This window comes from Drosophila arizonae, chromosome 3 (genome assembly GCF_054131065.1).
Source record: "Drosophila arizonae isolate 15081-1271.41 chromosome 3, UAZ_ARI_1.0, whole genome shotgun sequence".
NCBI classification, from domain to species: Eukaryota; Metazoa; Arthropoda; class Insecta; order Diptera; family Drosophilidae; genus Drosophila; species Drosophila arizonae.
The window spans coordinates 33216284-33233825 of record NC_142923.1 but is presented as its reverse complement, the minus strand read 5'-3'; the positions used below and the strand labels follow the sequence as shown (position 1 = coordinate 33233825).

General features: G+C 36.9%; 2 protein-coding genes and 2 long non-coding RNA genes across 7 annotated transcripts; 2 read left to right on the top strand and 2 right to left on the bottom strand.

The window, feature by feature from the left end:
* Positions 1–1266: 1266 nt before the first annotated feature.
* On the bottom strand, positions 1267–6159 carry Cox10 (Cytochrome c oxidase assembly factor 10). Of its 4 annotated transcripts, none has more exons than XR_016269270.1 (6): positions 5848–6159; positions 5572–5776; positions 4831–5517; positions 3786–4076; positions 3564–3688; positions 1267–1937 (listed from the first exon to the last, which is right to left on the bottom strand). XR_016269270.1 is itself a non-coding variant. In XM_089464762.1 (6 exons), the coding sequence occupies exons 2-5, from the start codon at positions 5926–5928 to the stop codon at positions 3835–3837; spliced, it is 1215 nt and encodes a 404-aa protein (XP_089320888.1). In that variant the 5' UTR covers positions 5929–6025; positions 6120–6138; the 3' UTR covers positions 2948–3688; positions 3786–3834. The 4 variants fall into 4 exon arrangements, 2 of the variants coding, with proteins under 2 accessions (XP_089320888.1, XP_089320889.1); XR_016269271.1 differs by having other exon boundaries at positions 1267–1927; XM_089464762.1 differs by lacking the exon at positions 1267–1937 and having other exon boundaries at positions 2948–3688; positions 5848–6025; positions 6120–6138.
* A 1457-nt stretch (positions 6160–7616) lies between these two features.
* Positions 7617–9198, top strand: LOC149270129 (uncharacterized). The gene is made up of 2 exons (XR_016269275.1): positions 7617–8477; positions 8605–9198. It is a non-coding gene; the product is annotated as an uncharacterized LOC149270129 (long non-coding RNA).
* A 3246-nt stretch (positions 9199–12444) lies between these two features.
* LOC149270127 (E3 SUMO-protein ligase ZBED1-like) lies at positions 12445–17143 on the bottom strand. The gene is made up of 4 exons (XM_089464759.1): positions 16697–17143; positions 15820–15962; positions 14493–15730; positions 12445–14428 (listed from the first exon to the last, which is right to left on the bottom strand). Exons 3-4 carry the CDS (start codon positions 15447–15449, stop codon positions 13946–13948), a joined length of 1440 nt encoding a protein of 479 aa, XP_089320885.1. The 5' UTR covers positions 15450–15730; positions 15820–15962; positions 16697–17143; the 3' UTR covers positions 12445–13945.
* LOC149270128 (uncharacterized) lies at positions 15930–17140 on the top strand. Its single transcript, XR_016269272.1, has 2 exons — positions 15930–16219; positions 16278–17140. It is a non-coding gene; the product is annotated as an uncharacterized LOC149270128 (long non-coding RNA).
* Positions 17144–17542: the final 399 nt, after the last annotated feature.

Sequence of the window (17542 nt, the reverse complement as noted above, 5' to 3'; positions counted from 1 at the left end):
ATAATTTGAGTGACCATAGAGAGGAGAGGGAAGAGCGAAGTAGAGTGAGAAAGAGTAAGACAAATAGCGCACAGCTGCGCTTCATATACAAACGGGACCATTTTGTGAAAGCGCTCGCAACGAACTGGATTTGTCGTGCTGTATTTTCATTGCTCGAGCCTCAAGAGACTGAGCCGAGCAAATACGAAGTTGAGTAGTCCCTTATGCACATTTTTTCTGCGTTGGAAAAGTTTGTTCTACTTGTCTCATCAATGTGTTCTTTGGTCAGTGGTATGTACTAGAGTGCTGCATGAATTCAAGAAAACCAGTGTTCGAATTAACAGCTCGCAGTATACATACATATGTATGTATGTATGTTGAGTGACATAGAAGCTAAGCCAAAAACGAATAATAAGTAAGTCAAGACAGAATATTCAGCCAAGCAAGAAAGAATTTAAGGAGTGAGTACGTGAGTTAAGTTCTCATACAGACACAAAAATGATCATACATGTAGCACGGGACTGTAGTGGTTGCCGCGAACAGATTTCAATTTTTCTGCGCAATTGCTTGTGCGCACATAGAGGGAGAAATCATTGGGAAACAGAAATAGTAAATGAGAAAGAGTAACGCAAAAATTGCGCATATGACAATGTGTTCATGTATGTTTGTCAAGGCGAGCAAATACGAAAAAGAAAATGCACGCCTTTACGAGTTGGCATCCCTTTCATTCCATTTTAAGGCTTCAATTATTCTCGTTCATTTTATTGAATCCCGTAAGCTATGACGCCTTGAGCTCGCTCCAATGTAAAGTCACTCAAGACATTTTTCATCTATTACGCACTCATTCCCTTATTGTTAATTATCGTTTTTATACCCTGAACGCATTTTCAATGGGAAATCAGGTTACAATGATTTTGTTGAAATGTGTAACAGGCAGAAGGAGGCGTGGCAGACCCCACAAAGCATATATATTCTTGATCAGGGCGTGATAATAATAACCCAAAACATACGTCTTATCTTGAGCAGGAGTGGCTCATTTACCATTGCAAACAGTTCAAAACACACCCAATCACCCAATATAATTCCATCGAACGTGTAGCACTTATTGGAAGAAAGATACATCATGGAAAAACCTCAAAGGGTTCTCTAAAAGATGCCTTACGCGCTGGATCGGCCAAAATCATACTTATGAAACGTCAATGATAATATATATATATATATACTAGCTGGCCCGGCAAACGTTGCATTGCCCTATCTATTATTTCTAGGTAAAAAATTGTTGAAAGCTATGTTGTTCAGGTTGGGATACACTCTGATTAATTTATTAATCGGATTTTCATTCAAGCACCTTGTGGTAAACGAAATTCTTTGTTTTTTGGTTAGGTGCAAGAACAAAAATTGCGGATGGTTTGCTAACACGTGAGCATGCCTTACTTACAATTGACCATGAGAAAAATACGCTTTTTTAGATTGAGGCTACAAATAGTCAAAGATTGGCCCTGTGATTTGTTAATCGTTATGGCGAAGGCAAGACGAATCGGGAATTGAATTCGTTTAAACTCAAAGGGCATATCTGTTGGGATCATCGGAATCCTAGGAATAAGAACTTAATCTTTAAATTTTTCTTTGAGTATCGACGCGTGAATCACAATGCTCATCAGTTTTCTTATCACCAAACGCGTTCCATTGCACAGATTTGGTTGCTTTAAATTTCTAAGCATGATAACTACCGAGCCAGCCTTCAGTTGTACATTGTGCGGTGGTAAACCAGGCACATCCAAGGAGTTCAAAGTTCAAAAATTTAGTTGGATAATTAGTGGCTTCTTCTTCGTTTGTTACACAGTCGATAGATTTGAACGATTTTATTTTATAACTTGATATGTGCTGGACTCATTTTCATGGTTTTTGATTTGTTGGATTTGTCTCCGCCACGAGTAGGATGGCAGATCTGAAAAATACTGAACAAATTTGACGAATACTTGAAAACGCGGTTTTTTCCATTGATACTCAGTAGGCTTGATAACAGTAACAGTTTTCGATCCTGCTCTTATATTATACAATAGTATAGAAGTAAATAAACAAATGTAGTCAGCCAGTCTACGGCACAGCCCCAGGCGAACCTGTCTATTCATAAAGAAAAGCACATTTGATAAAAATAATACGCGTAAGAACAGAAGCTAAATATCTCTTCGTTAATGTGTCCCAGCTGGTCTTTTATCTGCTCTGATTACTACTTTATAGTCATCTCTTGGCATGCGCTCTAAAGCAGTCTTGAACAGCTTGACCAATGCATGATGTTCGTGAAGCATTTGCTGCAAATCTTGGAGAATTGCTGTTTTCAAAGCTGTGTTGATTTCTTGACGCTGGTCAAGTTCTTCCATATTGCCCATTAAGTATATTTGCAAGAATTTGTGATGTGCATCTTCAATAGGTTGCAATGATCCAATGCGATGGCAAATCTGGCCTTGAATCTTTAAATTCAAAGCCATAGTTATACTTAGATTTACAAGCACTTTTTACAGAAATCTAACAAACTACATTATTACAATTTTTTTTTTTTTTTTTACAATCATAGAAAATAAAATGTTCAACGTAAATTACCTTAAATGTCGGATTACATCCGTCTCCAATGATTTCCGTCCCAAATGAAGTTATTTGGATACAGGCATTGTATTTTTGAGTGTTCGCTAGAAAATGTCGTGATTCTAGTGTTTCGCCATAAAGCAGGGAACGCAATGGCTCTGGTGGCGGGACCACTAATGGCAATGTCACTTTACCACTAAGGCAGCATAAACCGGGCGTTTCACCAGCAAACTTCTATGCTGGCAAACAACGTCCATTGGACCAATGCAAACTAAACGATTCAAGCTGTAGTCAATGGTGCAATCATATCGAAACGCTGCTCGATTCAAATCAATCCTTAAACCATTTCTTATTACCGTTTCACGGGCTGCCTTTCTTTGAGAGGCACGAATTAAGGCCCTTCTTTGCTGGGTACGCAATGCCCTCGCACAAAACCACATAAAACAATCGAGAAATATAAATATAAATAATTTACACAAATTTATGTTTGAGACAAACAAATACCTGAACTTTCGAGATATTTAGCTTCTGTACACACGCGTATTATTTTTATAAAATGTGCTTTTCTTTATGAATAGTCAGGTTCGCCTGAGGCTGTGCCGTAGACTGACTGACTACATTTGTTTATTTACTTCTATACTATTATATAATATGAGAGCAGGACCGAAAACTGTCACTGTTATCAAGCCTACTGAGTATCAATGGAAATTTGAATCTTTAGGGAAAAAACCGCGTTTTCAAGTATAATATATTTTATATAATTTGGAACAATAGGTCTAATAAATTTTATATAATTTGGAACTATAGGTCTAAACTCTCTCTAGTTCGAATATAAGCTGAACTAAATCTGTTTAACTGGTTAGGTTTTCCCCTTGAATGTCTGACTGGACTCTCCAGCCTCCTTAGATTGTCGAAAGTCTTAACTTATATCATATTTTTTTTTTTTTTTTTTTTTTCGTAAATATGTTTGAATATATGGTTTTAATAAACACAGTTATTACTTTATTTATAGCTGTGTTCAAATAAGGTCCAGGACTTAAAAGTTTCATTTTCCATGTGTGCCAATACTTTTTTGGTTCACTGTATATGTTTCATTACAACGAAACAACGAATATCTTTTATTACGCTAGAATTAAAAGAGTGAATGCCGAATTATAAAGATTAGTAATTGAAGTTTCTTTAACACAATTGATTTTAAATTTATATACATATATTCTACTTACTTCGTAAGGAATTGCAATATTATACTATATTAATAAGTTAGCTTCTAGATTAACTTCCACTAACTGTAACCGGGGCTGATATTACGTTTTTCACTGAGATTGATTGCGTTTTGGGAATGAGGGGTACATAAGTCTCCTCATTGTTCACAAGATTATCGTCTATAGTATTATTAAAATACCATTTTTTTTTATTCGCCAAGAACAATAGCATAAGAGCTGGAAGATGAATCAATGAAAATCGAAATAGCCTCCGAGAACTTCCACTATCAGATTTTTGATAAAATTTATAAGCTGCAAATAAACATAACGGTTAATGTAAGGGCTTAAGTCGATAACATTAAGCAAAACAAGTAAAAATGCTCTAGTCGAGGCTGCTCCACTAGAAGATAAGCTGAACCCTTTAAAAAATATTAAATAAATTATCTTGTAGTAGAACTACCTAAATCAAACTCTTAGAGCAATGGGGTGTAATTGCCACCACTTGACATAGGTTTTTTTTTTTTTTTTTTAATTTTGAGGCATGGTAACCGTAATCTGGATATTACAATCAATGTTTCGATTATTATACCCTGAAAATGCGAAATCCGGGGACAATGGTTTGTATGTAACACGCAGAAGGAATCATCACAGACCCCATAAACTATACATATTCTTAATCAGGGCGATGAGCGGAGTCAATACAGCCCTATCCGTCTATCTCAGAAGACGTAAGAGCTAGAGTGCTGAAATTTTGCCTGCATACTCGTGTATTCCCTATGAAGTACGACTTTAACATATTTTTTGATGCAAAATTTTAAGGCCGAACGGACGGTCATAGACGGACGATTCATCTTGTCGCCCTGATCAAGAATATTTATACGTCATGCCACGTCTCCATTTGTCTGTCACATTACCAAAGCCATTATACCCTGATTTCCCATTATCATTTTGTTCAGGATATTAAAGAAACAAGTGTTCCGAATTTCTTCCACTCGAAAAGTCTCGACTACAGCAATTTTACTTGGTTAGTACTCTGGTAATGCTTAGCATTAAATGAGTTACTTACCAAGATAACATAAGTATATGTTTAATGGCAATGATTCCAAAACAAACCAATAATTAGTAATGTTAAAAAATGGAGCTGCCAAACTCATCCCACAAATAACTAAAGAATGCCGCAATGCAGTGCGACGGCATAGAGCTGGATCGATGACAGCCATCATACGATAACCGGCTCGTGAATAATCCGGACGTAGGTTCCATGAAAGAGCATTAAAATGCGGAAACTGCCAAGCGTACAGAACTCCTGCAAGGATCATAGCGCCTGTATCGAGAGTCCCTGTACAACCTGACCATCCCATCAGAGGAGGGATTGCCCCGACGATTGAGCCTACCCATGTATTGGCAATACTAATGCGCTTCATTGGAGTATAGATAGATGTGTAAAGAAAGAGGTTTCCAGCACCCAATGCAGCTGTAAGACTATTAACTCCGAAATATAACAAACATAATCCAGTTGTCGCTGATATTACTGCGAAACCGAGGGCATTAAGTGGGGTTATTTGACCAGTAACAAGTACACGGTTTTTCGTTCTCGACATTTGAGAATCAAATGGAACTTCGTGATATTGATTGACAGCATTCGCCGCTGCTGAAACCAAACCAGTTCCTATTGTGCACATAATAAATGAGGTTGCATCAAAACTAGCAGGAGCCATAGCATAGCCACCCATTGTTGTTATTACCACTAACGCTGTTAAGGAGAGCTGATCATTAATCTTTTTCTACAAGTTTTTGGTCTACTTACACGTGAGACGAAACTTCGAAAGTTTTTTATATTTATTTAATATGCTGCCCGTATTTGGATAAGGACTTGGGACCCAGGACGCTTTAAATTTAGTTTTTTCTTGTTCATTCCATATGCGAGATTGATTTGGCCCGTCAGATAGTGGCACGTCTTTTATCATATGAAGCTTTGAATTGATTGACTTTGTGCTTGCTATGGTTGAAAACTAAAAATATATGAATATACATACATATATACATGCAGATTGCATAACTAATGCATACAAATGTAACTAACCTGAATCAAGTTGATTTTCATTGGTAGTATTTGCATTGATAAGCACTCCAATGTACTTAGTTTCTTAAATGTGCGAAACATTCTATATATGATGTGCTTTATTTACATTAAAATCAATTCCGAACCATTTCAGTAAAATTATTTTCATAAAAAAGATAGAGATGAGTAGTATTTATGACTAGAGTAAAAGTATTTGAAAGTAATGAGAATCTAAAGAAAGGTAATAGCACTCAAATAATATTATTAAATATGGGATTTCCGCAATCCTTTACATAAACTTTAAAGCGGTGTATCCACAGCCGAATTTGTTACACGAACATGTGTATGAAGTAGTGATGCAAAACTATCGATGGAAATATCTATAGTATCGATGGAGTTTCTGTTATAAGATAGATCGATGGAATTTTCTCGATGTCGATAGATCGCTACAGACGCCAAACACTAATCATATGGTTAGTGCGCCAAGCCACATATAAGTTGATACTAGTGCTGCAAAAGAATCGATATTCCGTAATATCGATATTCACGATATTTTCAGAGAAAAATATCGATAAAAACGATATATCGAACACTTCTTTTAAATGTTAATTTTCTTGCTTAGAATCACTGACCAAACAACACATAGACTAGACATGTAGAGCAACGTTTTTCCACGCCGCAAAATCTGTGTGGCAGGTCCCGGCCAACTTCGTATTCGCTCGGCTTGGTATTGGCTGGCTCGGGTAATGAAAGATAGCACGACGAAATCAGTGCGCTCTAAGCCCGCAAACGAAATGGTTATGCATGCGCTTTGCGTTTTTTGTCTTACTCTCCCTCTCGCTCTCTAACTCTCTCTCTCTCTGTGGGCTCTCAAATCATGAAGCTCAGCAGCGCACAAAAATTGAAATTTCTTCACGACGGTCCCAGCTCTTTCCTTTTGAGTAAAGAGTATACCGAAATCTTAAAATCGTTTGCGACATTCATGCAAACAAAATGTTAGCGTTTCGATATATATTTATGGCAAGGGTATGAATGCGTTGATACGCATAAAGAATATGATTTCGCGACGGGCATGCACACACACACTTGTAGTCCCTTGCCACATGTATGAGCATTTGTGACCTGCGTGCGTTACTCTTGCTGCTTGTAGCAATTTTAAAGCCCAGCATTTGCATTTGGTCGGTCTTACGGACTGTCATAACCACTTTACACAGATTTACTATGTGAAAACATACATATGTATGTACATAAGTACATTTATGTATTATTATTGCTAATCATGTTTATAAATGTGTTTATATCCGTAAATAATTATATATAATTAAAATTATTTTATACACATTTTCAACCGAAAAAATTATCGTAAAACACTACTAACATTATTAAATGCTATGCAATATATGAAATACATATGTCATATTACACTAAAGCTTTACTCATTATTGTCAAAAATTTCTAATTAAGTCATAATAGCCTATTTGGTAGTCACCCTACGATTCAAATCATACAAAATTTACAAACTACTAAATCCAGAGACAATTAGCTTGCCATCCCATACAAGCATACACATACACAAATGTATGTATGCATGTGCTCACTTCACAAGGCAGACCAACGGCAAATTTTGGGCTTTACAATTTGCACAGCCTGTTCTGCACAGAAAGAATACATTTTCGCGACGAGCATGCACACACACATTTACATCCTTGCTACGTGTATGTGCTTTTGTGTGCGTGCGTCGCGAAACTCAATTCTTTCTCAGTATTTTCGTCTAGCATCAGCCCAAAATTTACCGTTGGTCTGCATACATACATACATGTGTATGTGTATGCTTGTATGGGATGGCAAGCTAATTGTCTCTGGATTTAGTAGTTTGTAAATTTTGTATGATTTGAATCGTAGGGTGACTATCAAATAGACGTCTGCATGAATGCCAAAAAAAGCACATTCAACTGTACAAAGTCATCATTGAATTGAGTGAAAACTTGTACAAAACGAAATGAAAAGGAAAAATATTTCAAATCAAAAATCTGCAAAAAATCAAAAGATTAAAACCTGACTGTTCAAAAAATAAATAAAAAATTCAAAATTCGAAATTAAAAAAAAAAAGTTAATTATTAAAAATTGTATTTTTGGACTTTTACAAAAGCTAAATATCTCGAAAGTTCAGGTATTTGTTTGTCTCAAACATAAATTTGTGTAAATTATTTATATTTATATTTCTCGATTGTTTTATGTGGTTTTGTGCGAGGGCATTGCGTACCCAGCAAAGAAGGGCCTTAATTCGTGCCTCTCAAAGAAAGGCAGCCCGTGAAACGGTAATAAGAAATGGTTCAAGGATTGATTTGAATCGAGCAGCGTTTCGATATGATTGCACCATTGATTACAGCTTGAATCGTTTAGTTTGCATTGGTCCAATGGACGTTGTTTGCTAGCATTGTGGCGCATTGAAGTTTGCTGGTGAAACGCCCGGTTTGTGCTGCCTTAGTGGTAAAGTGACATTGCCATTAGCGGTCACCATAGCCATTGCGTTCCCTGCTTTATGGCGAAACACTAGAATCACGACATTTTCTAGCGAACACTCAAAAATACAATGCCTGTTTCCAAATGACATAATTTGGGGCGGAAAATATTGGAGACGGATATTTAAGGTAATTTACGTTAAAAATTTTATTTTCTATGACTGCCAAAAAAAAATTTTGAATAATGTAGTTTGTTAGATTTCTGTAAATAGTGTTTGTAAATATAACTATAATAACTATGGCTTTGAATTTAAAGATTCAAGGCCAGATTTGCCATCGCATTGGATCATTGCAACCTATTGAAGATGCACAGCAAAAATTCTTGCAAATATACTTCATGGGCAATATGGAAGAACAACTTGACCGGCGTCAAGAAATGAACACAGCTATGAAAAGAGCAATTCTCCATGATTTGCATGCTTAGAAATTTAAACCAACCAAAACTGTGCAATGGAACGCGTTTGGTGATAAGAAAACTGATGAGCAATGTGATTCACGCGTTGATACTCAAAGGAAAATTTAAAGATGAGGAAGTTCTTATTCCTAGGATTCCGATGAGCTCAACAGATATGCCCTTTGAATTTAAACGAATTCAATTCCCGCTTCGTCTTGCCTTCGCCATGACGATCAACAAGTCACAGGGCCAATCTTTGACTATTTGTGGCCTCAATCTAGAAAATGCGTGTTTTTCTCATGGTCAATTGTACGTGGCATGCTCACGTGTTGGCAAACGATCCGCATTATTTGTTCTTGCACCCGACCAAAAAACGAAGAATGTCGTTTACAACAAGGTGCTTGAATGAAAATCCGATTAATAAATTTATCAGTGTATCCCAGCCTGAACAACATAGCTTTCAACAATTTTTTACCTAGAAATAATATAGAGGGCAATGCAACGCTTGCCGGGCCAGCTAGTTTAATATAAAGAAATCAATAAAAACAAGGATAATTTAATAAAATTAACAAGATAATTCAATAAATTTATAATTCAATAAATTTTCGATCCCCTGCACCCGTTCATATATGTACATACATATACAGGTGCATGCAAGTAAAAAAACGTATCAAATGTAATGGGAAGTGCACCTGTCACTTTAGTTAGTCCGCTATTTAAATATAAGCGCGCCTCTTCAATTAAAACCCAAAATCGTTCACACCATTAAAAGTTGAGGTAGGCACGCGCCAATGTTCATGTCCCATGCGTACACACAGTCAAATTTATATACATACATACATACATATGTATGTGAGCACTTCACAAGATCGACAAATGCAAATGCTGGGCTTCAAAATTGCTACAGGCAGCCAGAGCTTCGCACACAGGCATACAAATGCTCATAGTACATGTAGCAAGCGAGAGTGTGTATGCATGCTAATCGCGAAAACATTTTCATTATGCGCACCAACGCTTTCATACCCTTCCCACAAATAATAACGAAAACGCATGGCAAACGGCTTGAAGAGTTCGGAATACACTTCACGTAAGGGAAGAAACGGCAGTCTAACGCGAAGAAATTTCAATTTTCGTGAGCTGCTGCTTGTGCTCACATGCATACATACATATACATATTGAGAGAGCAGAGAGCAGAGACAGCGAGAGAGCAAGAACAAAAATTGAGCATAGAGGCATCTTTTATTCAACATTTGACCATCTCGGTCGAGCGCATGAAGCGGAATGATTGTACCTTCGCATATTTTCGTAGCCCGAACCTAAAAAGTGAAGAGCCGAGCAAATACGAAATTGATAGGCCCTAGGAGTCAGATTTTTCGGTGTTGAAAAACTTCGTACTACATGTCTAATCTATGTGTTCTCTGGTCAGTGCTTAAACCTAAAACAGCAATTCATTAAAGCTCAAATTCACTATGCTCCTTAAAATTATATTATAATAATAACAAAAACAATTGCCTCCATGGCAGTTTGAAAAAAAAAAGAAATTAAGACAAAACCCATTGGTTTTTATTTTAAAAAAATAGTTTGTTTACTGTTTCCGGTTTTAATGACGCCCTTCTGGAATTAGCAATCATTCCAGCTTTGCTAAACATCCTTTCGCTCTCAGAGGACGTTGCCTCATATTTTTTATTTACGAAGTGCAAAATGCTACCGGACTTGCGTGCCAATTCACTCTCTTGCAGCGATGGATGCATGCGTGTTAAGTGATTTTTATACCCTGAACCCATTGAAAATGGGAAATCAGGGTATAATGGTTTTGTGAAAAAGTATGTAACGGACAGAAGGAGGCGTGGCAGACCCCACAAAGTATATATATTCTTGATCAGCGCGACGAGCTGAGTCGATATAGCCCTGTCCGTCTGTCCGTCCGTCCGTCCGTATGAGTGCGTCGATCTCAGAAGTTATAAGAGCTAGAGAGCTGAAATTTGCATACTCGTGAGTACCATACGCAGTACGAGTTTGCTTTATTTGTTCGATAAATCGTTCGATAGCTTTTTTATCGAGAATAATCGAAAAATTGATTTTGTTTTTTTAGCCTAATTTGAACATTTGTAGACCTGGAGTCTTCAAATTTGCGTTGTATATAAAGTTAATCGATACAAAGATTCTGTAATTTACAGATTTTGGATACCACGCCCCCTTCTCCCCAATTTGTAAAAAACGCATTTCAAGTACTAGAGACTTGTGCTTTGGAATGTACATACATTTGAACATTATGATTACGTTCTGAAAGTTTCATTAAGATTGTAGGTCTACAAAAAATTATTCAACAAATAAATTCTCATAATATTGCCCACATTGCAACGCAGCCCAAGCGCAGTCGCTGCTTACTGCGCAGTTAGCGCAGGCTTATGCGTGCGTGTGGATGCATGTGTATGTATGTGTGCATAAAATAAGTGCAGAATGATTAAAATATCAGCTTGGAGGGTTCAGGGTATCTCCTAGTCGAGCAGTCTCGACTGGAGCTTTCTTACGTGTTAAGGCTTGTGGTATTTCCACTTGTTTTGCAGACCTTAAAGCAATTTCTGCACACCGCACAACCATCTTTTCCTTTTTCAAAATATTTCCACACTTCGCATTTTTTTGGGGCTCCCACGGTCTTATTTTCTTCATCGGAGTCCACCCTCGCCGCGCCTAAAATACACAAGCTATGATTCCAAGCTTTTCCAATAGGATATATCAATTGTACTTACGTTTTCTTCCCAAAAACTGATCCATTTTTTTTTTCTTTCTATTGCAATTAAATTAAATCAATCAATTTGTATACAATTTATCAAAATTAAATAAATGCGCTTCTTACACAGCTAAAACCAACGCCAAGAATAACCATTTTTTCGATATATCAATACTAAGAAAGCCATGGTCCCATTCTTATATGAAGCACAGCTATGCGCTTTTGTCCTACTCTCTCTCTCTCTCTCTCTCTCTATCTCTCTCTATGTTCGCTCAAATCACCGAACTCAGCAGCGCACAAAAATTTTGGGCATTACAATTTGCTCAGGCAGCAAGTGTTACGCACGCAGGCCACAAATGCTCACACATGTTTCCAGAGACTGCAAGTGCGTGTGTGATTGCCCGTCGCGAATTCATATTCTTTATGCGTATCAACGTTTTCATACCCTTCCCACGAATATCCATCGAAACGCTACATTTTGTCTGCATGAGCCTGACAAACGCTTTTATGATTTAGGTATACCCTTCGTTCAAAAGGAAAGAGCTGGGATCGTCGCCAACAAATTTCAATTTTTGTGCGCTGCTGCTATTTGAGAGGTCATAGAGAGAGAGATGGAGTGAGAGAGAGAGTAGGACAAATAGCGCATAGCCGTGCTTCATATAAGAATGGCACCATTTCGTTTGACCGCTTGCAGCACACTGATTCTGTCGTGCAATATTTTCACTGCTTGAGCCTCAAGAGACTGAGCCGAGCAAATACGAAGTTGTGTAGTCTCCTCAGCGCATTTTTTTGTCGGTGAAAAAATTTGTTCTAGATGTCTAGTCTATGTGTTCTCTGGTTAGTGATTGTATTAAATGTCTAGCATCAGTGTTGCCGAAACTTCTTCAGTAAAAGTAGCAAAGCCGAAAGCTGGAAGTAGCAAACTTTCTTCTAAAATAGCTGAAAAAGTAGCAAAAAATAAAACAGCGCTGTTTTTTTTTTTTCATAAAAAGTCAACTTTATTAATTTAATTCTGATAATATCTCATCCATGACCACCAACTCGTCATTTCCACCATTGTCGCTTTTATAATTTGCTTTTTTAAAGCGTTTTGCACACTTTTTTTCAGGAGTTATCTCCCGCACCACTTCGTAATTGCTCGGCTCTTCACTCTTAGGTTCGAGCTAGGAAAATATACGAAAGCACAATCATTTCGCTTCATGCGCTCGACCGAGATGGTCAAATATTGAACAAAAGGAGCCACTATGCTCAATTTTTTCTTGCTCTCTCTCTCTCTCTCTCTGTTCTCTCAAATATGTATATGTATGTATGCATATGAGCACAAACAGCAGTTCACGAAAATTGAAATTTCGTCGCGTTAGACTCCCGTTTCTTCCCTACTCATTGAAGAGTATACCTAACTTTACAAATCGTTTGCCATGCCCATGCGAAATGTTTTCCCTTTCGTTATTATTTGTCGGAAGGGTATGAAAGCGTTGGTGCGCATAATGAAAATTGTTTCGCAACGAGCATGCACATACACACTGTCCCTTGCTACATGTACTATGAATATTTGTATGCCTGTGTGTGCTCCGGCTGCCTGTAGCAATTTTGAAGCCCAGCATTTGCATTTGGTCAATCTTATGAAGTGCTCACATACATACATATGTATGTATGTATGTATATACATTTGATTGTGTGTACGCATGGGATGCACTGCTGCCAATTTAGCTTTTTTCCCGTCAAATCTGGCTGTTTCCGAAGACCAATTGCGGGAAATATTTGGAAATTTCCCGATTCTGGCTTTTTTAAAAAATGAATTAGGCTTATTTTCGTTTTTTTTTAATACTGCTACCAATAAAAAAATGTAGCAGCGCGGTTGCCACTTGTAAAAAAAAAGTTTGGTATTAAAATCTTCCATTTTCGATAAACCTGTGAAGAAGTTTGGTAAAAATATACCAAATGTGTCAAAGAGTTGCAGCCTTATCATACGTTTATATCGATATTCGTCAATATCACCACCACTACTTTATACAAACTGTGATCACAATAAGTAGTGATGTAAATTTGAGTAAAAACATCGATGTCGATGCCCATCGATGTTTTCGTTGTCAAGCATCGATGTTTGGTTTATACATCGGGTCAAAACTTCGATGCATCGATGTATTTTCCCATTCTATTAAGAAACGTTTTTTTTCGGGTTTTAAAGCTTCTTCATAGGTGCTTTCATAGCGTTATTATTTCACTTAAATTATTTTTAACTTAAAAATGAAAAACTTATAGCAATCTTTTCATATTCATGAGACTTATCTTATCTTAAAAATTATTAAACAACAAACAAAAAAAAAAAAACAAAAAAAAAAATACGTATGCTTTCATAGCAGTTAAATAAAAATTATTAAACAAACAAAAAAAAAAAAAAAAAACGTATGCTTTCATAGCAGTTTTTTATCTTTCAATGTTACTTATAAACTACATATTAAAAAGAAACAATTAAAAAAAATATTTTTTGTCAATGCTTTGCAGAAACAAAATACGACTTAGTCGCTCAGGTGTCATTCTGTTTCTTTTACGGCACAAAATATTTGAAGCCGCTGAGAAAACCCGTTCAGAGGGAACGGATGATCCCATCACCGGCAAAAATTGCATAGCAATTTTGTACAAATTCGGATATGTACATTTCATGCTTTCCCAAACAGTTATTTGATTACTTTCGAAGGAAGTAAGCGGTATTCGTAGATAAGAGCTTATTTCTACGTCCATATCCACATTCGGGTTGTGACACTGCGCGAGCTCGTGATGGTGGTTCCAAAAAGAATCCGAGTTCCCTGTTGTCGGTGGTATGACCTCTTTGCTTTCATTTTCTTTAAACATAGATTTAATTTTCATCAGTGCATTGGCACATGCAACTGGATCTTTAAAATGTAATTTTTTAAATCTAGTATCAAGCAACGTGGCCATTGCTAGAATCGATACCTAAAACAGTACATTACAAATATATATTTAACGAAACTACCAATTAAGAGTATTTGAAATATACCTGCTCAATCGATCCCATTCGCCTTTCTATTTCGAGAAGCAGGAACTCCTTCATATCCTTCGCTTCTTGTGTGTTGTCACTTATTTTTTCTAATTTGTCTTTGATGATGCTGACAATGGGTATGACCGTACTGGCCGTACAATATTTGTCTCCGCTGACAATTTTCGTTGCTTCCTCAAGGGGGCGTAGCATTGTAAGCACATTGTTTAACAGCTCAAATTCCTTTCCGGTAAGCAACATTTGGTCATTTGGAATACTCAGTAAAATGTCGTTCACTTGCGTTTTGCCCTCCAAAAAGCGCTCTATCATATAATATGTACTGTTCCATCTCGTTGGAACATCCTGAATAAGTACTTTATCTGTTGCTTTCCTTAAATGGTCGCTGGCCACACCACTATGGTTAAAAAAAGCAACGATTGATTTAGTTTTGGCAATACATCCATTTACGGATTCCCTTTGGATGGCCGAGCGAGCAATAAGATTAATCGTGTGCGCAAAGCAGGGCAGGTGAATTTTGGACCCAAACGTTATCTCAGCAGCTTTTTTAATATTTGTACCATTGTCTGTGACAATAGCTGTTACTTGCTTTTTGTCAATGTTCCAATCTGAGCAACAGATTTCCAGCATTTCGCTCAGATATGGTCCTGTGTGACGCTCGCTTAACTGCATAGCTCCAATTGTCAATGAAGACATTTCCTGCTCCAAGAGAAAATGAGCAGTGATCCCTAAATAGCTGCGCATTGACATTTGGTCACTCCATATGTCCATTGTTAAGGATATGCTCTTTCCAGTCAGCCTTGTTCTCCACAGATCTTTCATTTGACTGTACTTCTCATCGAGCCATTTGGTTACTTTATAACGCGAAGGAATTTCATAACGAGGTGCGACAGTATTCATCAAATAAATGAATCCAGCATTTTCAACAATTGAAAACGGCTGAATGTCCTTTGCGATCATGTAAACAATTGCATCATTTATTTTTTTTTGTTTTTTGTCCTTCTCCTCCAAAATCCGTGATATTTTGGAAGCTTGCAGCTATTGAAGCTTGTCGTGGCGTCCCACTGTTAGACACAGGTGTCTGGTCTTCTTCCCTTATTTTATGCACATTGCGTAGATGATCTTTCATATTCGTAGTGTTCCCTGCAGTTTTGATGGTTTTGCCGCAAATATTACATTTCGCACTATTGCCATTAATTTTGGCGAAATGCTTCCAGCAAAAACTCGTCTTTGTTGTTATTCTAAAACAATTGATTTTGTCGTATAAATATATGTACATATGTACATACATAAATAAATACATATAAGTAATGTTACTATATTTACTTACTTCGGCATTGCAATATTTGCTGCTTAAGTTTGTATAACTGCACTTTCAGGCAACAGACGACAATATACGCAAAATATGTATAAAATCAAACCAGCGACGTTTTGGAAAACATCGATGCATCGCTTAAAAACATCGGTGCATTGCTTAACATCGGTATCAATAAAAACATCGGAAAACATCGGTAAACATCGCCAAAAAACATCGATTGTCGATGCATCGATGTTTTTTCACATCACTAACAATAAGTGGGATTTTTTCGGCATGTAGAATCCGATATGTACAAAGGGTATGATTTTGAAAAGAAAATCAAATCTTTGAATATCGATGCAAGCCTCGAACAAGAAATTCGTGCTCGCTGCTCTTATTTTGTGATTGAACTTATCAAGCAGCTAAAGCAGAGGTAACCAATTTGTCTGATTCTTCTACCGACCATTAAATAATTTTGATTTTATCTGCAGGCTCCCCGACAATTTAAAAATTTTAAAAAACATTGACGCTTTTTCCGTTGACAAAATTCTGTCAACTAAAAAAAAAGGAATCACAGAATTGTTAGAACACCTCCAAGTAGACAGAATAGCCGACATTGAGCGGCAGTACTATGATATTAATCTAGTTAAGTGGTAGAACGTCAATGACAGCTCCAAATTTTGGAATGAAGTCTCTAATTACAAGGATTCTGGCGGCAACCTCAGATTCCTTGACTTGGCAGCTGTTGCCCTGCAAATGTTTTCATTACCATGGTCCAACGCGGAGGTGGAACGCGTATTTAGCCAGCTTAACTTGGTAAAGTCCAAGTTAAGGAACTCAATGAGCCTAAATACAATAAACAGTATTCTTAGCACAAGGTAATATTTTATTAAGAGTGAAAAGATGATACCGATTTATATAAGTTAAGCGCACCCACACTAGAGTACTAGTGATTGGGGACGCTGTGTTGGGTTCTTGTGAATATATAACAACTTGGTGTTCGATGAAATAATATATTTGATATAATTTGGAACAATAGGTCTGAACTGTGTCTGGTCCGAATATAAACTGAACTAAATCTGTTCAACTGGTTAGGTTCTCCCCTTGAATGTCTGACTGGATTCTCCAGCCTCCTTAGATTGTCGAAAGTCTTAACTTATATTACTTTTTTATGACTGGACAAATGCTGCTATGAATACAAAGTTCCTCCAAATTATCTTCGCATGATAGATACTAATAGGTCGTACGATTCTGAAAGCGATGCTAGTCGCGACGAATTAGATAGCATGTTGAAAATCTTGTAACTTAAATTAAAAATATTAAAAAAAACATGAAAATAATCAAACCATAAAAACCGCTTTTTTAAAGGCTTTTTTGTAAAAATTTTCAGCTTTTTTCCGTTTCTTCCATCTAAAAACAGCTTTTTTTTTCTGGTAAAAAGTTGGCAGCACTGGAGAGAGATAACATGGGAAATATCTCGGCCGAGCGCATTAAGAGAGATGATTTTGCGTTCCTATATTTTCGTAGCCCGAACCTAAAAACGTGCAAAACGTTGTACACTACTTGTCGGGTCTATGTGTTCTGTGGTTAATGGTACGATATAGTACAAAATTTATCAAATTGTAATTAAGAGCGGCAGTTCATACAATATGTTAGCATTTAAGAGAATTTGCAAAGGAAATCACGCTCTCCCTTTTGCGTTGTCTCTTTCTGCCACACAGTTATATTGACTATTACATACATAGTAGCGGACAGC